General features: G+C 46.5%; 1 protein-coding gene across 1 annotated transcript in view; it reads right to left on the bottom strand.

The window, feature by feature from the left end:
- Positions 1-18815, bottom strand: part of LOC105451108 (centromere-associated protein E) — a 178455-nt gene that overhangs the window by 3024 nt on the left and 156616 nt on the right. Inside the window, exons 4-15 of the mRNA XM_011691366.1 lie at positions 15029-15217; positions 11036-11108; positions 9751-10347; positions 7405-7577; positions 7014-7154; positions 6760-6921; positions 5927-6099; positions 4745-5700; positions 4429-4585; positions 1504-4347; positions 1104-1398; positions 262-670 (exon numbers count right to left, since the gene is read on the bottom strand). Coding sequence (XP_011689668.1) covers positions 262-670; positions 1104-1398; positions 1504-4347; positions 4429-4585; positions 4745-5700; positions 5927-6099; positions 6760-6921; positions 7014-7154; positions 7405-7577; positions 9751-10347; positions 11036-11108; positions 15029-15217 — 6169 coding nt within the window. The remainder of the gene's footprint in view (positions 1-261; positions 671-1103; positions 1399-1503; positions 4348-4428; positions 4586-4744; positions 5701-5926; positions 6100-6759; positions 6922-7013; positions 7155-7404; positions 7578-9750; positions 10348-11035; positions 11109-15028; positions 15218-18815) is intronic.

Below are 18815 nucleotides of genomic sequence, written 5' to 3'. Positions count from 1 at the left end.
CTTTCCGGCATTACATTAGAAAACGACAACATTCTCGAGTGCATTGTTTCAAATATAAAAGTCTTCGAATCAATATCGATTATAAAGTAGTAAACAACCATTGATAATAAGACAATTACGTCAGCGATTACGCAGTAATATTTTACAAAAGCAGCCAACTTCCCCCCCCCCCCTTCCCGCTGTCGATCGACAATACATTCCACCACCGTACAGATTCTTTCCGCCCTCCTCTTTCTCTCCGCATTCATCTCTCTTCTGTACCTTGATACTGATGAGGCAGGCCGCTCCTCGGTCTTAAGCTGTCCCACAACGGCGAGCCCAGGTTGCCGTTACGCTCCTTTTGTCCTAAACTCGCCGGCGGCTCTTTCCCGCCGGAAACGCCGTCGCTACTCGCCGGCCTGGCCAGACTACTCGAGTACGGCAACGAGACGGACTTTACGCGCTCGAGTCTGTACGAGAACGCGCTCTGAGGCCGTTCCGCCGACAGAGATGGTTTACGCAACGCGCTGGACAAGGAGCTCGCTCCTTTCGGACTCCGTTCGCTCGTTAATTTCTGCTCGCCGCCACCCTGACTACCTCTGAGACGTTGTGGCGAATAGGCAGGCGAGTAGTCTAGCGACAGGGCGACTTTCGACGGCACGCCGGACGATTCACGAAGGTTGTCCCCATGCTGTTAGTGAAATATCGAAAATATGCGTCAATGCGGCTGATGGGCGAGCGGAAGGGGGCGGGTTAAATCGCTAGTCAAATCGCTTGAATTGCTCGTTAAATTACAATTACATCAGTTATGGCATTTATCGGCTCGTAACGGACGATTTAATATTATATTATTTACAGGGCGATATACAGGTTCGAGAATGTGTGAAAACGATGAGAGGCGGTCGTTAATGAAAAGCGCATGGAATTTTTTATTTCAGCGATTAAGATACCGATACGGATGGAAATTTTGTTAAAAGCGCGACAAGCTCACTATAGGTGAAACACCATATAATATGTAATTGCAGCAGAGTTAATTAAAATTTAGTAGTGTACATGTTTGTTAACCACATCTACTCTTTTCTAAAAACGACGAACTTTTTGCCAGTCGAGGGACAGCCGTTTACCTTGAATTGTTGTTGCAGTCGGTGCATTTCATCCCTCGGCTCGGCGAGCTCGTTGTCTCTACCTCTCAGAATCTGTATAGTATCATTGATACCGCTACTGTCATTCGTCTCCAATACCAGATGCGCCCGTAACTGCTTGTTCCTCGCATCCAGCTGCATGATGTGCTGTTGCGCCTGGGCGAGTTGCTTGGACAGGTTGCCCACTTTCTCCTCCAACGCGGCTGACTCCACGCATTTGGACGAATACTTCGCGGACAGAGAAAGAATCTCCTGCTTTATCTCCTCCATTTCCTCCCTGTAAGAAAGAAAAGACATACGCAGCATTTAGTCTCAGGCCGTCAAAACTCTTAACTCGACGGTTAGCGTCGAATTTGAAAAAAAAAAAAAAATCCTCGCATACTCGTGTTCCTTGTGCAGCACGCCAATGTCCTCGCGCGCCTGCATCTGCTTGAGAAACTCCTGCTTGAACTTGGCGATCTCCTTCTGCACCTCGTGCTCGTGCGCTTTCCTCATGGCGTCCAGCGCGGCCAGGGTCGCCTGCGTCTCCTCGGAGAGCGCCTGCTCCTTCTCCACCCTGAGGTTCTCCAATTCCTGCCGATGTTTCTCTTCCGTCTCGGCGATGATGCGCCTGTGCGAGTTCTCCATCGCCAACAGACCCTTCTCGCATAACGCGCGCAGCTGCTTGATCTCCTCCTTGTACCGCTTTCGCGTCTCGGCGTCTGTGTCCAGTTCGGCGCTTATCGATCTCTGATAGGCAGCCCTCAGCTCGTTCACGTGAGCCGAGTGCTCGGAATCCATCGCGTTAAGACGGTGCTCCAATTTCCTGGCTCTCTCGCGCAAGCTGGCGGCCTCCTGCTCGTACTGTGTCGTCAGGGATTGCCGCTGGCAGTCCAGTTCGCCTTTGATATCCATCAGATCTCTCTCCTGATTGCGCTTGAGTGTCTCCAATTCCTGATTATGTTCGTTGGTTATCTTTTGAATAGCTTCCTGCAATTGATTGCATGTCTGGCACGACACGTTGTTCATGTGTTCGCTTAACTTCCTTATCTGCTCGCGTAAATGCAAACATTTCTCGCACACGCTAGACCAATCGGTGACGCTGCTCGTCGACTTCGACCAAATCATATTGTCAATTTTCACGCCAGTTTTATCCCTTATACATTTGCTGAGCTCAGCCAGATTCTCTTCCAAGTGGAACAACGACTGACTGACGTTCTTGAGCTGCTCTTTCGACTCTCTCCTTCCGGATATTCTGTCCTCGCACTCCTTAGTCAATCGCTGGTAAAGGTAACTGTACTCCGCGTCGAGAATCGGATTGCTTTGAAGATCGTATCCCTCGTCGTTTGCCAGACAGGAAAGAATGTCTTCGTTTCGAATAAGACTAGATACGAAAGTCTCGCCAGACAGCGTCGTAGATGATTGCCGAGTGGTTTCCTGAAGGAGGGCGATTCTGGAATCTATTAAAGCCTTGTGCGCAATCACGTCGGCGTAGTCGGTGAGCAGTTGGCGGGACTCGTGCTTGGAATCGAGCGCCGTCAACTTGCTCTTCTTCATCGTACGCAGACAGTCCTCGTAAGCCTCCGACAGCTCGTGTATGGAAACCTCCATTTCCTGGCGCAACCGCACCTGCGCCGCGTCCACCCACGACTCTAGCTTGACACTGTCCGCGTTGTCGAAGCTGAGGCAAATGTCCGTGATCGACGTCACATTTTGCTCGTACAACTGTCCGTAACGCATGATGACGTGAGACACTTCGGCCTGTACGAGCTCCTTGCTCACGGTCTCCTGTGCTAAAGCCCACGCCTCGCGAATACGTCTATCCTCGAGTAGCTTCTTGCTGGAGCCGCTTATCTGCTTGCCCGCGAGATCCTCCTGCTCGGACAGACTCAACGTCTCGGCGGCCAGAGATTCCGCGAGCTGTCGCAACTTCGCGTCCTTGTACTTCCGCATGATCTCGTTGATCTCCCGCTGCTTCTGCAGCAGAAAGTTGAGACTTTCGCTGCGAGCGGCACCAATCTCCTTCGGCGTTTCCGCCGATACGGAGGGATGTCCTATCAGTACTAACTTATTCGCTAACACTTTAGTGAGATACTGAATGTAATTCGTTTTTTGGTACGTTTTGGGCTTAGTTCCGTGAATCTTACGCTTTAAGCTTGAGGCAAGCTGACTAGTTTCGACCAATTCACTCAAAACGGCGCTTCTGTCCGTCGTGCGATTCAGCGCGCACTTTATCTGCCGCAGGATCACGGACTCGAAGGCTATTCTCTCGGCGACGAGTCGCATCTTCTCCCTCTCGTCCAGCCGACCTTCCTGCGCCAGCAACTGCCGTCTCTTCGTGAGTTCGCTCAGTTTGTCCTTAAGTATAGTTTCTAGCCTAGATACCACTACCCCTACTGACTCGGTGATTTGAGCGCTAGCCTGATTCTTCTTACATTCTAAGCACGAGTCCAAGATTTCATTCACCTCGCGCAAACACTTCTCGGCCTTGTCCTCCGCTTGCGTCGAGCCGAGGCACTTCTCCAATCGTCGTTTCGACTTCGACACTACTCTCTCCAGTTTCTTCAGCCTTGCCAGGACCTCCAACGACACCTCGGAGGACCCGTTGATTTCGCTGCACTCGCTGGAATCCTTCTCCGCGTCACTGGCCATGGTCTCAGCAACGTTCGCCACTTTCGTTTCCAGAGTGCTTAATCTAATCAACACTTTCATCGGTTCGGAGCTCGTCGCGCTATCCAACGATTTTCTTCGCAATCTAGCCCGATCCAGATTCTTGCTTTCTCTTCTCTTTTCTTTCTTCGGATTAGGGCTCGATTCCTTCGAGCTGTTGCCGGCGGAAACAGGAGCGCTGATGCTCTTGCCTCTCTCTATAGCGCAAATCTTGTTTTCAAGATCCAAAAGTTTGTCTTCCACCTCCTGAGAGATCTGAAAAGATTCTCTTCCTTTCAGAGAGAGTGATCTTCTCTTATCTCTGCTCTCGGCCTTCGTCAACTTTTGCTTTAGAGTTCTAATTTGCTTCTCGCTAGCGGCTAGCTTGTTAGTCAGATCCTGAATTCTCGCCGCCATTAACTGAATCTGTGCTTGATTTGTCTCGCTGACGTTAACTGCGTCCTGCTTATGAGCAAAGATTTCCAACTCCAAAACATCTTGTGTGGCATGAGCTTCTCGCAACTCCTTCCTCATAGCTCGAATCTCCATGACAGCCTTCTCGAAACGGCTTCGCAACTCGTCGTACTCCTCCATAACTCTGCAACAAAAATATCACATTGTATACGCGACTGTTACTCTGGCAAAGTACTTTTTATATTTTTACACAACGCGCATTTACCTTTCCTTGTCCAATGCAGTCAAATCTAAATCCAATTCAATATTGGTCAAATCGCTAAGCGAATCGAAGCTTCTTCCACGTTCCCTCGAAGCAGACAGTCCATTCTTTTCCTCCAGTTCCCTTACTCTATTGTAAAGCCGTTCGTTCTCCTCGATACCTAATTTAAGAAATAATATATCGTCAGTCAAAGATTATTTAAATAAAGTTATAATTATAATTAATTAAATAAAGATTATTTAAATTTATCTTGTTAAAATATAAAATTACGTTTCATCAATGAACAGAATATATGTGTTACCAGAATAAATGAATATACCTTGGGACAATCTGTCGCTGAGAGCTGCTGTTTCCGCCTGAAGATGCTCGACGGATCGGTGACTCGACGTCACTTCGTTCGTAAGCATTTCGCATCTCTCCGTCGTCTCTCTCAAAATAGCCTCTGTTTCAAGTAATTTGCACTCCAAGACCTCCTTCTCTCTATTGTACACCTTCTTCATCTTCTCCAAATCGTCGAGATCCTTGTTTCGCTGCTGTTCCGTTCTTTGTATCGTATTCAACAGTTCCTCCACTTGTTTCTCCCTGATGGACGCTTCCGCTTTCTGCTGTCGGAGCCTGGACAGCTCCTTCTCTGCGTTTGCGATGTCGGTCCGCGCCGCATTCAGCTGCGACTTCAAGCCCTCGATTTCGTTCTCCTGACGCTCGATAATGACTAGTAACGTACTCGGATGAGACTGATTCTGATCCAGTTGATCGCGCAGCAGCGACACTTGATTCTCCAAAAGCTCGACGATAAGCGGGCTATCGTTGGTGCTCGAGAGGCAGCTGTTACTCTGCAGGTGGCCGTTGTTCTGCTCCTCGTCCTCGCCGAGTTCGCAGCAAGCCATCATCAGATCCTCCGATCTTACGCTGTCCAGGGTACTTCTCCGCGAACTCGGGGGCGAGCTCCGACTTCTCTTGTAGACCCTCGATCTGGAACTCGATCTAGACCGAGCTTTCACCCTCGACAATGCGGTTCTCGTCAACGGCGGCGACGGTGGCAGCTCCGACCACTCGTGGTTCGCCGAATCCGACCAGCCGGAACCCTTCAGCGCCATAGGCCAATCGCCGTTTCTCACCAGCGGTGGCGACACCGGCATCTCCGACCAGTCGCCAGACTCTCTTCGTCCACCCTCGGAAGCGGTCCTGTACTCTTCGTCAGACGAGAACAGCACCGATCTAGGTGTGATGGATGTCGACGGAACGACAGAGTCCCTCTCACGATCCGTAATAGATCTATAATATAATATTTGTATACGTCTTTAACTTTATAATATAAATTATTTTCTCTAAAAAAATTTCTCTTATAAAAAATATATGCTGCAATATATAAATATATAACTATTTTTAAGCGTAAACTCTTTAAATATGTTATTATTAATATTACACAAGACGCTATTATTTGTGATGTGGTTATGTAAAAAGAAATGTTTGCTACACGATTGCATAAATTTATACTCACGTAGTAGGCGACTGAGGATTTGTCTCTTGCTGAGTATCCGTGCAAACGGTAAGAGAATCCACGCTGCTATCGGGATCAGGTAGATTGGCCGCTCTTCTGATGGCCGACATCCAACTGGACCTAATGCCAGCTGTCACCGCGGACAGCACCGTGCTACCTCTGTCGTCCCAGGCCTGTGTCGTAAGCCAAAGTAGTTAGTACGCGTCGCGCACAAATAATATAAGCGTGAAAGAAATGTCATGCGACTGCATGGGCTTCATCTCGAGCGAGAAACGCGACCGTTGCCAACAATCAATAGCGCGAACAAGAAGCTCCCGATTTATTCTACCGTGAAATTGAGTTAGTATTTTCTCCTGGGCGCTCCCATTCTAGATGCGGAAGCTAATCCCGATCTAATTCGAACAAACGCATGCGTCGAGTTTCAGCGTGAAATTGTGGTTCATGGCTTAAATTCAAGTTTTATATCTCTTGACATATTTAACTATTTTTTCATCTTTTTATTGCTTTCACGATTCAAGCAAAAAGTTGATCTAAAAATGCTTTCCAAAGAAAGAATCGATATGTGCGCGCGAATCTAATTCTTTCTGACTTTAAGATAAACTTTCTCAAGTTCTTTAAATTGATACATCCAATTTTCTCTGCCTTGAATTTTTCTAATGAGAAAAGTGGGTCATGCCATGGAATCGCTAGACTTTAATTTGAAATAAAACAACATTATCACGTAATTAAACAGCTGTAATTAAGCAAATTGCTTTACAAAAGCGGCTACTTTCCGGGAAAACACGAACGCTCCACGCTCACGCAAACGCGATATCATAATTACGATTACTCACGACAGTCTGGAATCCGTAATTTCGTGCGACCTGAAGCGACGTGACCGCGGTGACAGTATTGAGGTCTATAACGCCGTCCATGATGCCTTTGTCCTCCGCACAGGGATCCCTGTAGTACATCAGTCCGCAGCCTCTCAGAACAAACCAGTGTTTGTTCCATTCCTGGTTAAAAAATAAAATCAAATAGAAACAAAATATTTAGCTAACATGCGAGACATTTCTGAGATTTTCATCGTTACCGAAGTAAAACATACCTTATTCAAGCCCTGCTTCATCAGCCAGCCCTTCTTGATGTTCAGCAAGTCCTCTGCCGGCAGATCGACTCTCAGTTCGGAAGTGGGTGAATACCTGATGCCGGAAATATCTAGGCCGCAGCCATCGGGATCGCCTCTGATCTGCACGTGAAACGTATGTATATCGTAATGTGACTTATTTCTAAGCAAAATCAATTAAAACATCAATAATCTTCCACAGAGATTTCACACTTTTACATCTCACAAAATCTTAATTGAACGATTAAATACAAGGCAATCAGATATATTCCCTGTCTAATAAATGTGTGGTTTTTTTTTTTAAAGAACAGTGAATAATTATTATTCTGCCGATGCAAGATACAGCTGGATTAATAATCTCCCCATTACGTACAAGTTTATCTTGATGAGCCGCGTTGACCGCATCCACGACGTCTCTGGTTGGCTCCGAAGTTCTTGGCTTCATTCTTCTCGCTCGTGGCTGTGTTAAAGAAGCTGCAATATCTCGTAGCTTTCCCTCTCTCTCCCGCTCGTGCTCCAAAAGTATCCTCCGACACGCGTCGTCGTCTAAACAATATATATTAATATAAATTTTCCTAGACTTTTTTTCACTTCTTTACTTCTGCATCATCGCAATATAATGTTAACCTTTATTTTACCTGTCTACATCTATCTATTTATTCGTTTTCTATAACTTCAATCAGCTCGCGAGCCTAACGGCGTACCCCCCAGAACAATATTAATTATAATTATGATACTTAGAATGCCCGCGAGCAGTACCCAAAGGACCACTGCACGGGGCGAAACCGTTAAGTCGGCTTCCCGCGAATAGTTATCAAATATTCGAGTTTCGCTACGTCGCCGCGTCGGCGAGTCAACTAATTAATTTCTTTTCTGCTTATAAGCGCCGTTCGCCCGACATGGGCGCTCGTTGGCACGGGTAAACGACCACTCCGCATTAATTGACTGCCGACTAATTAATAACTTTCTAGCCAATGCGATGCCGCAACAAGCGAGCGAGAGAAGCGAAAGAACCGTCTTGTGAGCGCGCGCTTTACCTCTCGTTTATCTTAGCGGTGTGTCAAAATCAACCACGTCATCATTATATTAATGGCTATCTCTCGTCATAAAAAGAAAAAATATGTTGCGTTTCATTTAGAGGATAAATTGAATTATTGACAGATTACAATAAAATATACGACTGAGGTCGACTGAAAATTACAGTACATTAAACGGGACTCTCTGTAAAACTAAATTAGCAGTGCTAAAAAACAGTAAAAATTTCCTCGAACTTTCGCGAGAGACTCACAGTTTTGCTAATAAATCGCAGATTTCTCGTGAATAAATTCCACGTCGGAATCTCTCGCCGGGCACGGGATTAAACCGACCGCGGCTAATCGGCGATCTGCGGCTTAAATCTCGCGTGTGATTTCGACGCTCCGATAAGACACAGACGCGTTTCAATAATCCGCCGTACGTTGGAAATCGTTAGCGCAGATCGTCCGATGGATTTCGCGTACCCGCGTCCCGATTTTTCGCGAGGCAGTTTCTAAAGTATCCCGTCGTTCGTCTGGCGTCAATCTAAATGAAATCTACGGATCGCGCGCGGCGCAGCGCAACGCAACGCGGCCGTACAGCCCGTAGATTTCCTTGGAGATTGCGCGTACGCAATTACGCAACGTGTAATGCCGGGTACGGGACGGTACAATCGGGTCCCGATACTTTCCCGGGAGCTCTCGCGAGAGACAAACGTATTGGACGCTACAGTCCGATGTCGAAAGGCCTGTTAACGCCGAGAAACAACCGATTTTTCACGACGAAAATCACCGTAATTCTCAAATCGCGCGATGAGAATTTTTCTCAATAATATACATATTGGAATACATTCGTTATTATAATATCAGCTCTTATAATGTTAATTATATAATATTTCTCTCTTCTGAAAAGGATTCAGGATTTCACTAATATGGCTCTCTAGATGTAATTCCAGCCGCGTTTTCACACTAACTGCTACGTTTGCAGTATCAATTATATCGAATAAAAATAGGTCAGCTCCGACTTAATATACGTCAGTCGTTTCTTACGCGGACTGCAAATCATCGTCATTGAGAATGTAAAACGCAAAGTGGCGGCGTCCCAGTTTCCATCCGTATATAAACTAGTTTTATCCGTCTATTAAGAGCAAGAAAAACTTTCGACGTGAATCGTGACAAGGTGAGACGAACCTCCTGAGAGTTATGAGACGTCTAATGTGACTTTCACACGTATGTATTGCGAAATGGAGTCACATTCTTTTTAAATTGTTTTTGTCAATTATCCACGTGCACTTCTCAATTTTATAATATTATCGTCGATAAAGTAAAAATCCCCAAATAAAACAATAGCAATTTCTTGTTAAAACTAGCTATTAATTGTTATTCGTTAAGTAATCATACCAAAGAATATTTATTCAATGTGTATCGCGAGATATCTTAATGGAAAAAATCACAAGCAAGTGAAAATTTAAGAATCGTCACTCACAGTTTCATTTTTCCAAATCCCGGTTCGATTACATATAATGCGAGCAAACAACAGAATCTTATTCTCCATATTGCAACGATATAAGACAGATACATAAAGATACCAGACAGATGTCCTGCGTAATCAGAGTCAGGGAGATGTCAGAGTACGAGATGACGGTATCATCCGTAGGAGTCGTCGCGTCAATAGGGAGAGATTGCGCCTCATTTAATATACCGACCTAGTTTCTCGCCGGAGGCTGGGCCGGCCGCGTCGCCGATGATGCCGACGGTCCGCTCGCCCTGCTGATTCATCCTGCGCCTGGCCTTGTCCTCGGCGCGGAGCTTGTCCCGGGTCGGCGGTGACGCGCTGCTGGCAGGTTGATCGCGATAGCTCGTCGATCTCGCGCCGTCGTTGGGGATCATCGGCGGCTTATCGGTCAGCGAGACAATGCTGCTCGCCGTCGTCGTCGTCGTCGCCGTCGCGACGGCCGTCGTGGAAGTCGAATAGATCGTGCTGCAGACGTTGCCGTTCAACGACGACGACGACGTGGTCGACGTCACGCCGGACAGATAATTTCCGGTGGACCCGTTCTCGAGAGCGCGCAACGGCGACAGGCTGTTCCTGATCTCGGGGACGCTCTCCGTGTTGCCGTTCGTCAGCACGCTGCTGCTGGTGGCGGTGACGACGCTGGTCGTCACCAAGGACGGCGTGGACGAGAAAACGGAGGTGCACAGATCCGACGTTCCGCCGCCGGTCTCCGGAATCCACGACGCGCTGCTGCGCGGCTCCGATCGGCAGCTATTGAAGCGCGGTCGCGGTGGATTTGGCGTGTTACCTGGCAAATAAGATCAGATTGCCACATTTTGTAAAAGCTCGGACGAGCGAGTAAGAACGCGGACGACGGAATGCAAGATCTCTACAAATAAAATGAAAGAAAGACGAGATATCCTGGCCCTTTCTTAGAAAACAGTGCGGCATCGAACGCGAAAACTTCAGTACGAAAGAGATTTATTTTAATCGAGATTAAAGGATCATCGTCCTATTGTTACGTAACACGTGATTCAACTCGCGAATTAATCGCCGTAATTTCCGTCATGGATAATTGTGGAAATAAATGCAGTTCAATTAGGGATAACGAGAACTTCTCGTTCTCGAAACCGGGGGGAGGGGAGAGGGGGATAACGAGGTGGCAGCGGTATAATAACAGTCGCACACATTGTGAAGAAGATATCTGCCTTCTCTCCCTCGCGCCCAGTTGTCTTCCTGTTATTTGTATTCGTCTCTGTCACACGCGTCCCATGCGATATTTACCACGCCGGCAACGAACTGTCGCACGTTACCCCTCGTTACGTCAGGTTGTTTGCGTAAAGACCTACGTCTATCGCAATACCGCGAAACGGCTAAATGGGATAGTGATTACACCGTCGTGTTTAACCACCGGCGCGGCGGTGGAAGTGTCTACGCGCGTATTATAAATACCATGATGAGATTTACATAGCGCATACAAGCAGCAGGCCACTCACTTCGAATTGTCGGTGTAACTTGCAGGATCGTCGTCTGCCCGCCGGGAAAGGTTGCATTTCGCTTGTGCCGACCCTGAAAACCACAAAATGGCACATCGTGAAGACATCGTGTAGAAGAGAGTTTACCCAAGGATCTCTCTATTGTTAAAAAAAACAAAAAAAAACAAACTCTCGAGCGTTCCTTCGCCGTAACAATCTAACCGGATAATCGATCGCGGCGAGGTATACGTATACGCGCGATCTGAAAAGCGTTCCGCGAATAATCGCACGATTACGCTCGTCCGCGCCCGTAATCGTGAGAACGCCACGATCCACGAACGGATGTACCTATTTCCCGCGAAACATTTAACCCGAATTTCAATCTAACGCGTAAATCATCAGACTGTAATAAGTCGCATTATCAACTCTATACTTTTTTTAATGATATTAAAATATACTATTTGTTCATTAATAGCTTAATGTTTCTGACGCATGATATATCTTCTTGTACCGTCCTTCATCTTCAGTTGGAAGAAGCTGACGATTGCTAATAAATTGACTTCACGAGTGGTCACGAGGTGCAATAAGCAAGCCTCCTTTGCATATAGACCGCGTGGCGGTTTCGAAGGACACAACGGCGAACGGGGAGGTGGGGTAAATCGTAAAAGAAAAACGTGGAAAATAACGCGGGAGCAGCGTTTCCTCCACGTTCACCCGCGTTAAATGTCGCGCGGCATGTACGTAAGTATGCATCTCGCCTTGGCCTCGTAACATAATCGTTCGTTTACACCGCGCGCGGGTCCAACGACAACGAGGTGTAGCCATTTGCCGATCGATCATTGCTTGCGTAACGGAATTGACGTACCTACGTGTAGCCGCGTGTAATCTCCGTACGTGAGCAACGCGAGCCCGCGACGAGATCCTAAACGATTCGCGCGAGGCCGATTGATCGATTGGGAGCCGACGCGAGACCCGCGGGCGCAAAGAATACTTCATTCTGTTATGTTCTGAAGAGATAATTATCAGGCTATTACGAGAAAGAGAAAGAGAGAGAGAGAGAGAGAATCTCGGATGTATTCTTGAAAGAGAATGTTTTTTGTTTGAGAATTACAGCTTTACGAACTTTAACATACGCGCGTTATAACACATAACTCAGGTACAATAATTTACGAAGCGTCCGCGGATATGCAAAGTGGTATTTGCGTGTCTCGGAATATTTCTTTATACACGCCCCGACAATATAAATCGAAAAATATTTGCCTCTCGCAACTACATTTTTTTCATTAATTAATTTATAGAGTTAATTTAAATAAGAATATGCGCGCTCCAAGAGAAAAATAAGAAAAATATTAACTGATATGTTGTAACACGCGAGACCTACTTCGGGAATGAATTTTTGGATGTTGCGTGTGTATCCGAAATAAAATAAAAAAGATATCTCCCCGTGAAATCTATCCTTCGGTAAAAATACGTCGATACGATCGTACGTGCAGTAACACGACGCAGTAACTGTTTCGCGTTTTGCACCAGAAGTTTTGTACCGAATGAAGAGATATTTTTGCTTGCGCCGATCGATCATTTTCTTGCGTAACCACTGATCGTTGCCGAGCGATCCGCGGCGTTGTTGCAAAACTCCGAGCGACGTAACGAATGACAGCTTTTGGGCAGCTCGATTTATGACGGGACTGATTTATTGGAAAGTTTGCGCGGGGCGGACATCTAATTCTCGGTCCGCAATTATTAATTTAGTTAGACAATCGCTCGGACCGCGAGAGGACCATCAGCGGACTTCGACCCGAATTTCTTTTCGGCTCGCTCGCCGACGACTTGCAAGTTTGCGCAATACGCATAAGCGTATACAACACGCGGTGTACAAAACGCCGGTATAAACGCTCGGCACGCCGTTGTAAACTTGAGGTCGTCGACAAGCAGAGATTGGATAAACATGTCTCGCTTTAGCAGCGAGTTGTTTTACGGCCGCAACAATTTGCAACACGCGTTTCACGCGTGTTGCGTGAAATGTCATAAATTTACCGGTCGCACCTCGTGGCGCCGGCACGGCAATGGAATGGCCGAGCTCTGCTCAAAAATCACTTATCTTTCGACCCGTTCGCCACAATCTCACATATCTCAGCTTTACATATCTTGCCAATTAACAAACTTACGGCTGCTAATGAGCGAAATATGAACAGAAATGTGGATACCAGCGCGCTCCGAGTGCAAGGTCTCTCCGGGAACGATGGGACGTCAAATGTAAGGAATTTAAAAGGCCTTAAGTATCTAGCTTGTAACGCGCGTGACACGTTAAGAGCACGCACGTAATTAATGGAGTTACCACTTGTAAGGCAGCTTTTACGAACTATCGTTCTCACGTCCGGCTCGCCTCGCCGCGCGCCGCCCGGGTACGCGTGATCGCATAGCAGCGAGTGAAACGGTGCACTCTCCATTTGTCACCAAGCGGCTTTCGGTTCGTCGGCTGAATAATAGGACGACTCTTTTTGCGACGTCCCGGCGCGCGGCGGTGAAAAGAGAAAACGGTGGAAGGCGGGGGAGGGGAAGGGAGGGGGGGGGGAAGGCATCTTTAGAGAGATCGCGAAAAGACGGATGAATCGCAGGAAGCGGCCAATCGACTCGACTGACAACCCCGCGAGACGCCGCAGTCCCAGGCAGTGACAACTCGCGCACTACTGGCATTATTGTCGGCGTAATGAGCACGCCGCGGTGCGCGCTCATCGGTCAGCGTGCAGCGATTATGCGAGGCAACGTCGGCAGTTTCACTGTCGCGCTCGCGCTTATTTTTTTTTTTTTTTCCAAGGCCTTTCAAGCGCCGACCCGCCACAATCGCACTCAATAACCGCTTCATCACGCGAAAGCGCCCGTTTATGAACTCGACGACGCACTTTTATGTCGCGCATTTTCTGTCCCACATTGTCGCTAATCCCGCGACGTACAACGGCCTCTTTTATGTAACGAAAGACAATAAAGACGCTTTCGTCGCCGGCGACGTCCGTATAAAGTAGCGTGAACGTTGACTAATGATTTTCGCGAATTAATTTCATGAATTAATTTCACCTGCAATTTAGAATTAAAAAGCAGATGATATTTTTTTTTTTGGTTCAATTAAGATCGCACATACTCTGTAAATAATATCGTAAATTCTCAGAGATCTAACACGTTCTGTATCGAGGCTTTCGCGCTGAAATAATCGCGATATTCTTCGGATTCTCTCTCTCTCGTGTTGCATTTCTGGTAACCCGCGCTGAAACCCTATCGAAGCTAATCCCGTCGACGGTACGCGAAAAGACATCGCAAGCGGGGAGAGGATGGGGGGGGGGAGGAGAGGGGGAATCATTCGTGCACGCGTAACAAGCGTGACGCGGGAGAGGATGCATGGCACGTAATGATTATGCGAGGCGAGGGCACCAGCAATCAGCCGACGGCTTGCGTTTTCTTACCGTTTGCGTGACTCCGTTCTCTCGCGCAACTCGCTCTTTCCGAGACGTAATACGGTATCGATATATGGAGTCCCGGCCGCTGCGTATCCTCCGTAATCGGCAGAAAATTAAATTCTCTAATGATACACGTAAGACGCGATTCTACAACGCAAGTGTACATTAGGCATCGACGCACGCGGCTTTCCCCCGGTCGAGCAATCGAGCCGTTTACTCGAATCGACATTTCTCTCATGATTCGACACGGAAATTCGATTGCGCCTTTCGCTGCAACAGTTCGCGGTGTGTCTTACTGCGATTACGCGAAGAATATCTTGGTCCAAAAAAAAAAATACATCATTTAACCTTTGCTTCATTAACAGCTGCTTGCGATAGCATTTTCAGTACCGATTACATTTACGGTTCATCACGATCACGAAAGAGTATCCTAGAATTAATCAAGACGCGACACAAGCGTCTACAAATGCATGATCGTGATGCTTAAAAATGTAAAAAAATATATAAAATGTTTTATATAAAAAATATAAAAAACACGAGTATCGGGATATTGAGCCGGACCAACCTTGTTTCGCGAATACACCTGGAGAACGTCCGTCCACCACCTGGTCTCTTCACGGCACGTCCCTTTGACGAAGGTCACACCCTCCGGCGAAGTGACGGCGAGGCTGTAAGGATGCCCGGTGACGTCCTCGGCTGCGGCCACCTCCAGTACGCGGGTCATGTCGATCCTCGCCTGAGGCACCGTTTCGGGCTGCAACGATAAGAGGAAACACCTGATATGAGACCGTCGAACGAACACGGGGCGCGTTCTACTTTGGAATTACGCGGAATTACGGCGAGTTAACGTAATTCGTCAAATTACGCGGCTCTCTATAATCGCGCGTCTTCACACGCGAATGTTGCGCGAAAGCCGAATGCCAAATGAGACGTCGTGGACGTCGTAAACACGCGCGCGCGTGTCTATTCGCGTATACGTGAAAATATGTGCTGCCGCTGACAATTACGTACTATCAGCCGCGATGTGTGCCTGTCGCCATTAAAATGGAAAAGGCGCGAGTAATGATAATAAATAAGATAATGGTAACAATCATCGGCAGCTTGGCACAGCCGTCGCAGCCGTATGGCTCTGCACTTTTATCGCGCTCGATTCGGTCTTTTTACCGTTTTACAAACGACAATTTCGCAAAATTACACACGTGCGTTATACTGCAGAGTGTATCCACATTTGGCCCCGCACAGAGTTACATCGGGACCGCTTTACCGGAAACGTATCATTTCAGCGCAATAGCGTAATCGACCGGTCGCGCAGCGCCGACTACTATTCCTCCCGACCTCCTCCTCGCCGGCCATAAAAGTTACATTCCGCGGAAGGCAAGAATAACGTCTTACTGCTGCGATTCGAGCGAGGCACTTCGCTCCTCGTAAAACGAAAGTGAGTCTCATCGGTGATCGCGCAATTGCCGCCAATTTGAGTGGGGAAAGAGAGGGGAAAGGGACATCGCGGGAGAGGAAAAACGAGACGGGGGATCGGCGCGAGTCGCACGCTGGTCAAAGCACACCATTTGCGAGCGCCGCCGGCACTTTACGCCGCGCAAAGTGCACCCGGGAATGTCACCACAATGCAACCGTTGATGCTCCTCGGGAACGAGCGTGTATAGCTTGCCTGCGTCGCGTCGGACAGATCACTTTCGTGCCGGGAGGTTGAGTAATACCTGCGCGACGAAACGAGCAATAAAGACTAATGACCAATCTTTGGGCAATAAATTGAGCGATAAAAAAGAAAAAGAGTATCCGCGTCAGTGTCGGTAATAATATCGTTATCGTGTGGCACAGAAATTTAATTATTAATAAAAGCCATCGGAGTTCCATTCGATATGCAACACGCAAAAATGCTGCTTTAACAAATCAACATTAATATGTGTTATATATTTTTTACATGTCTTGCATTACAGAAAAAAAAATACATAGACGTATTCATTTATACAAATTGGAATGTAATTAAAAAGGATTCAATCGCGTCACACGTTCGTCTTAAAAATGTTCGTCTACGAAATAAGGCATTTGTATATATATATAACGTCGAGGATATATGCGAGGCAACGCGTATAATTCAAAGTGCCGCCCGCCCAGCAATTTTTCTTGCGCGCGGGCAGCGACATTATTCTTGAAACGCGAGGAGGTTCATTTGCGCAGCGCGCGCGTCTCTCGGCGTTTTGCACGGCTACACACATATATTCTCCTTATACGCCGTCCCCCCTTCCGCCTCTCGCCGCTCGCGGCGGGATGATGCAAAAATTTACATATGAAAAATTTTCTCCTTGTAGCCCGCATAATTAATCGCGGGGGGATGAGAGAGAGCGCGCACGCGAGAACGACGGCGGAGGAAAAAAATTTATGAACGCGAGAAGTTCGCACGCGCGAACAACGCGACGATGAAAATAATTAAAACATAATTAATAGTCCTCCCGCGCGTTTAGTCGGTGTCTCGCGCTTTGTAACGTGAAGCTCTTTCCTACGGAAAGCAGTTCTCTCCGCGCATGGGTTACAGATCTTCGGTGTATTTTAACACCACCTGGGTGTCTTTTACGCCGATATCTCTTTGCTCGATCTCCGTTATTCTTATTCTTCTATTTGCCTACATTAGCCGATATTCACGCGGCATTATATAGATTGCATTAGTGCGGTGTGCATTCTATATGCACTCGCAGTTGCGTAAAACGCGCTGAAACTTTTGAAAGACTCGCAGCGTAAGAAATGATGGCTGCACGTCTTTCCCCATCCTTGGCAAGAAAGTAATAAATCTAAATTAATTACTTTCGCAGCCACCCACTCTGGCAGACACTTAAATAGGTTTGAATTAAACTCAAACTTTTCCGACATTTTCTAAATATTTCTTGAAAGAACGGCGGATATTATTTTTCCAAAACCCGTTAAACTTATAAGTTAATATATAAGTAGTTAATATATATACTTATAAGTTTATATATACATTAGTATCACCATCTTTTTCTACATTTTACATATTCTGCAAGAACAGAGAACTTTATATTTTAAGAGAAAATTGTTCTCCATACATTCAATAAAATTTCACCTCATAAAACTACTTTTTAATCGCAATTCCTCCTTTTTCTTAAAAATCCATCTGGATGTAACTGCAGCCTGCGAAGGGGCGCTTCCTTCTTACAAACATACATACACACACGTATACATATACACGCATCTCACAGTATCCCTGCACTGCCTGCATTTCAAGCAAAGATCAAAGAACTCTGGATAGAGCGCGGTTATTGCGAGAAAGGGACGTGACGCGCGAAGAACGAATGCCAGAGAAAATCCGAGGATATTAGACACGGTGCTGCTCCCACATACTTGCCGCCTGTATGGCAGCGAAATATGAAAGACTTCCACGGACAGCATTTACGAGACCCAATGTAAACGTATAGCGCGCTTTGCGAAATCTCTCGGTACAATAATAATCCATTTTTCCGGCAGAATTCGACAATCGATATTAATGCTGTATACGCGTTAAATGTTGATAACCACTAATGCTGATGTGTGACAACTATTTAATAAACAATACAAAATTATCAGAGAAACGATGAGCTTACATCATTGCAGAGTGTCACAATTGTCCGATTTTGAAACAAAATACAGACGCAATGACGCTCGTGATGCACAAGAAATTAGGGTAAAAGCATTGCATCGCCGCAACTCAACTGCAATCAGGAGACGTGGTAGCGTCTCACGCCAAGTAATAACAGTACCTATTATCCCGCGTCGAGTTCGTAAGAAATATATACGTATCATCGTGATTGATCATTGATCAATTTGCTTACGGCCTTATGATTACGACTAAAATTTTTGTACATATAATGGCCTTAAGAAGTGAGACATTTCTACACTTAATATACACAATTAAATATGACACACTGTACATATACGAATATTCAATATGGCGACGAAATGTTGCATGTCATTTCATTCGACGAATCTGGCAGTACGCGGAACATTTTTCGTGACCACTTCTAATCTACTCAGTTAGGTCTTCTTGCTGTTACTTTATGGATCCCTTCTAGAAGCTTCAATCCTTCCTTTCTCAAGTTAGAACACTAAACTTATTAGAATATTAAACTGATTTTTAAGGTGCGTTCCCACTGAGCGCGTCACGCGTCGCGTTATCCGAATTGACCAATTAAAACATGCCATTTTATTGTGAAATTTGCCTCGCGATCTTGGATTTCATACAAAAAGATTATTTTATCTCTAGAATGTCGAGTAACCTATTCGATGCGTCGCGCAAGGAGTCACGCGACAAATGATGCAATAAAATGAGATATTTTGGTCGATTA

Source organism: Wasmannia auropunctata, unplaced genomic scaffold, assembly GCF_000956235.1.
Source record: "Wasmannia auropunctata unplaced genomic scaffold, wasmannia.A_1.0 LD336053.1, whole genome shotgun sequence".
In the NCBI taxonomy this organism is placed as follows: domain Eukaryota; kingdom Metazoa; phylum Arthropoda; class Insecta; order Hymenoptera; family Formicidae; genus Wasmannia; species Wasmannia auropunctata.
This window is presented reverse-complemented; position numbering and strand designations above follow the sequence as displayed.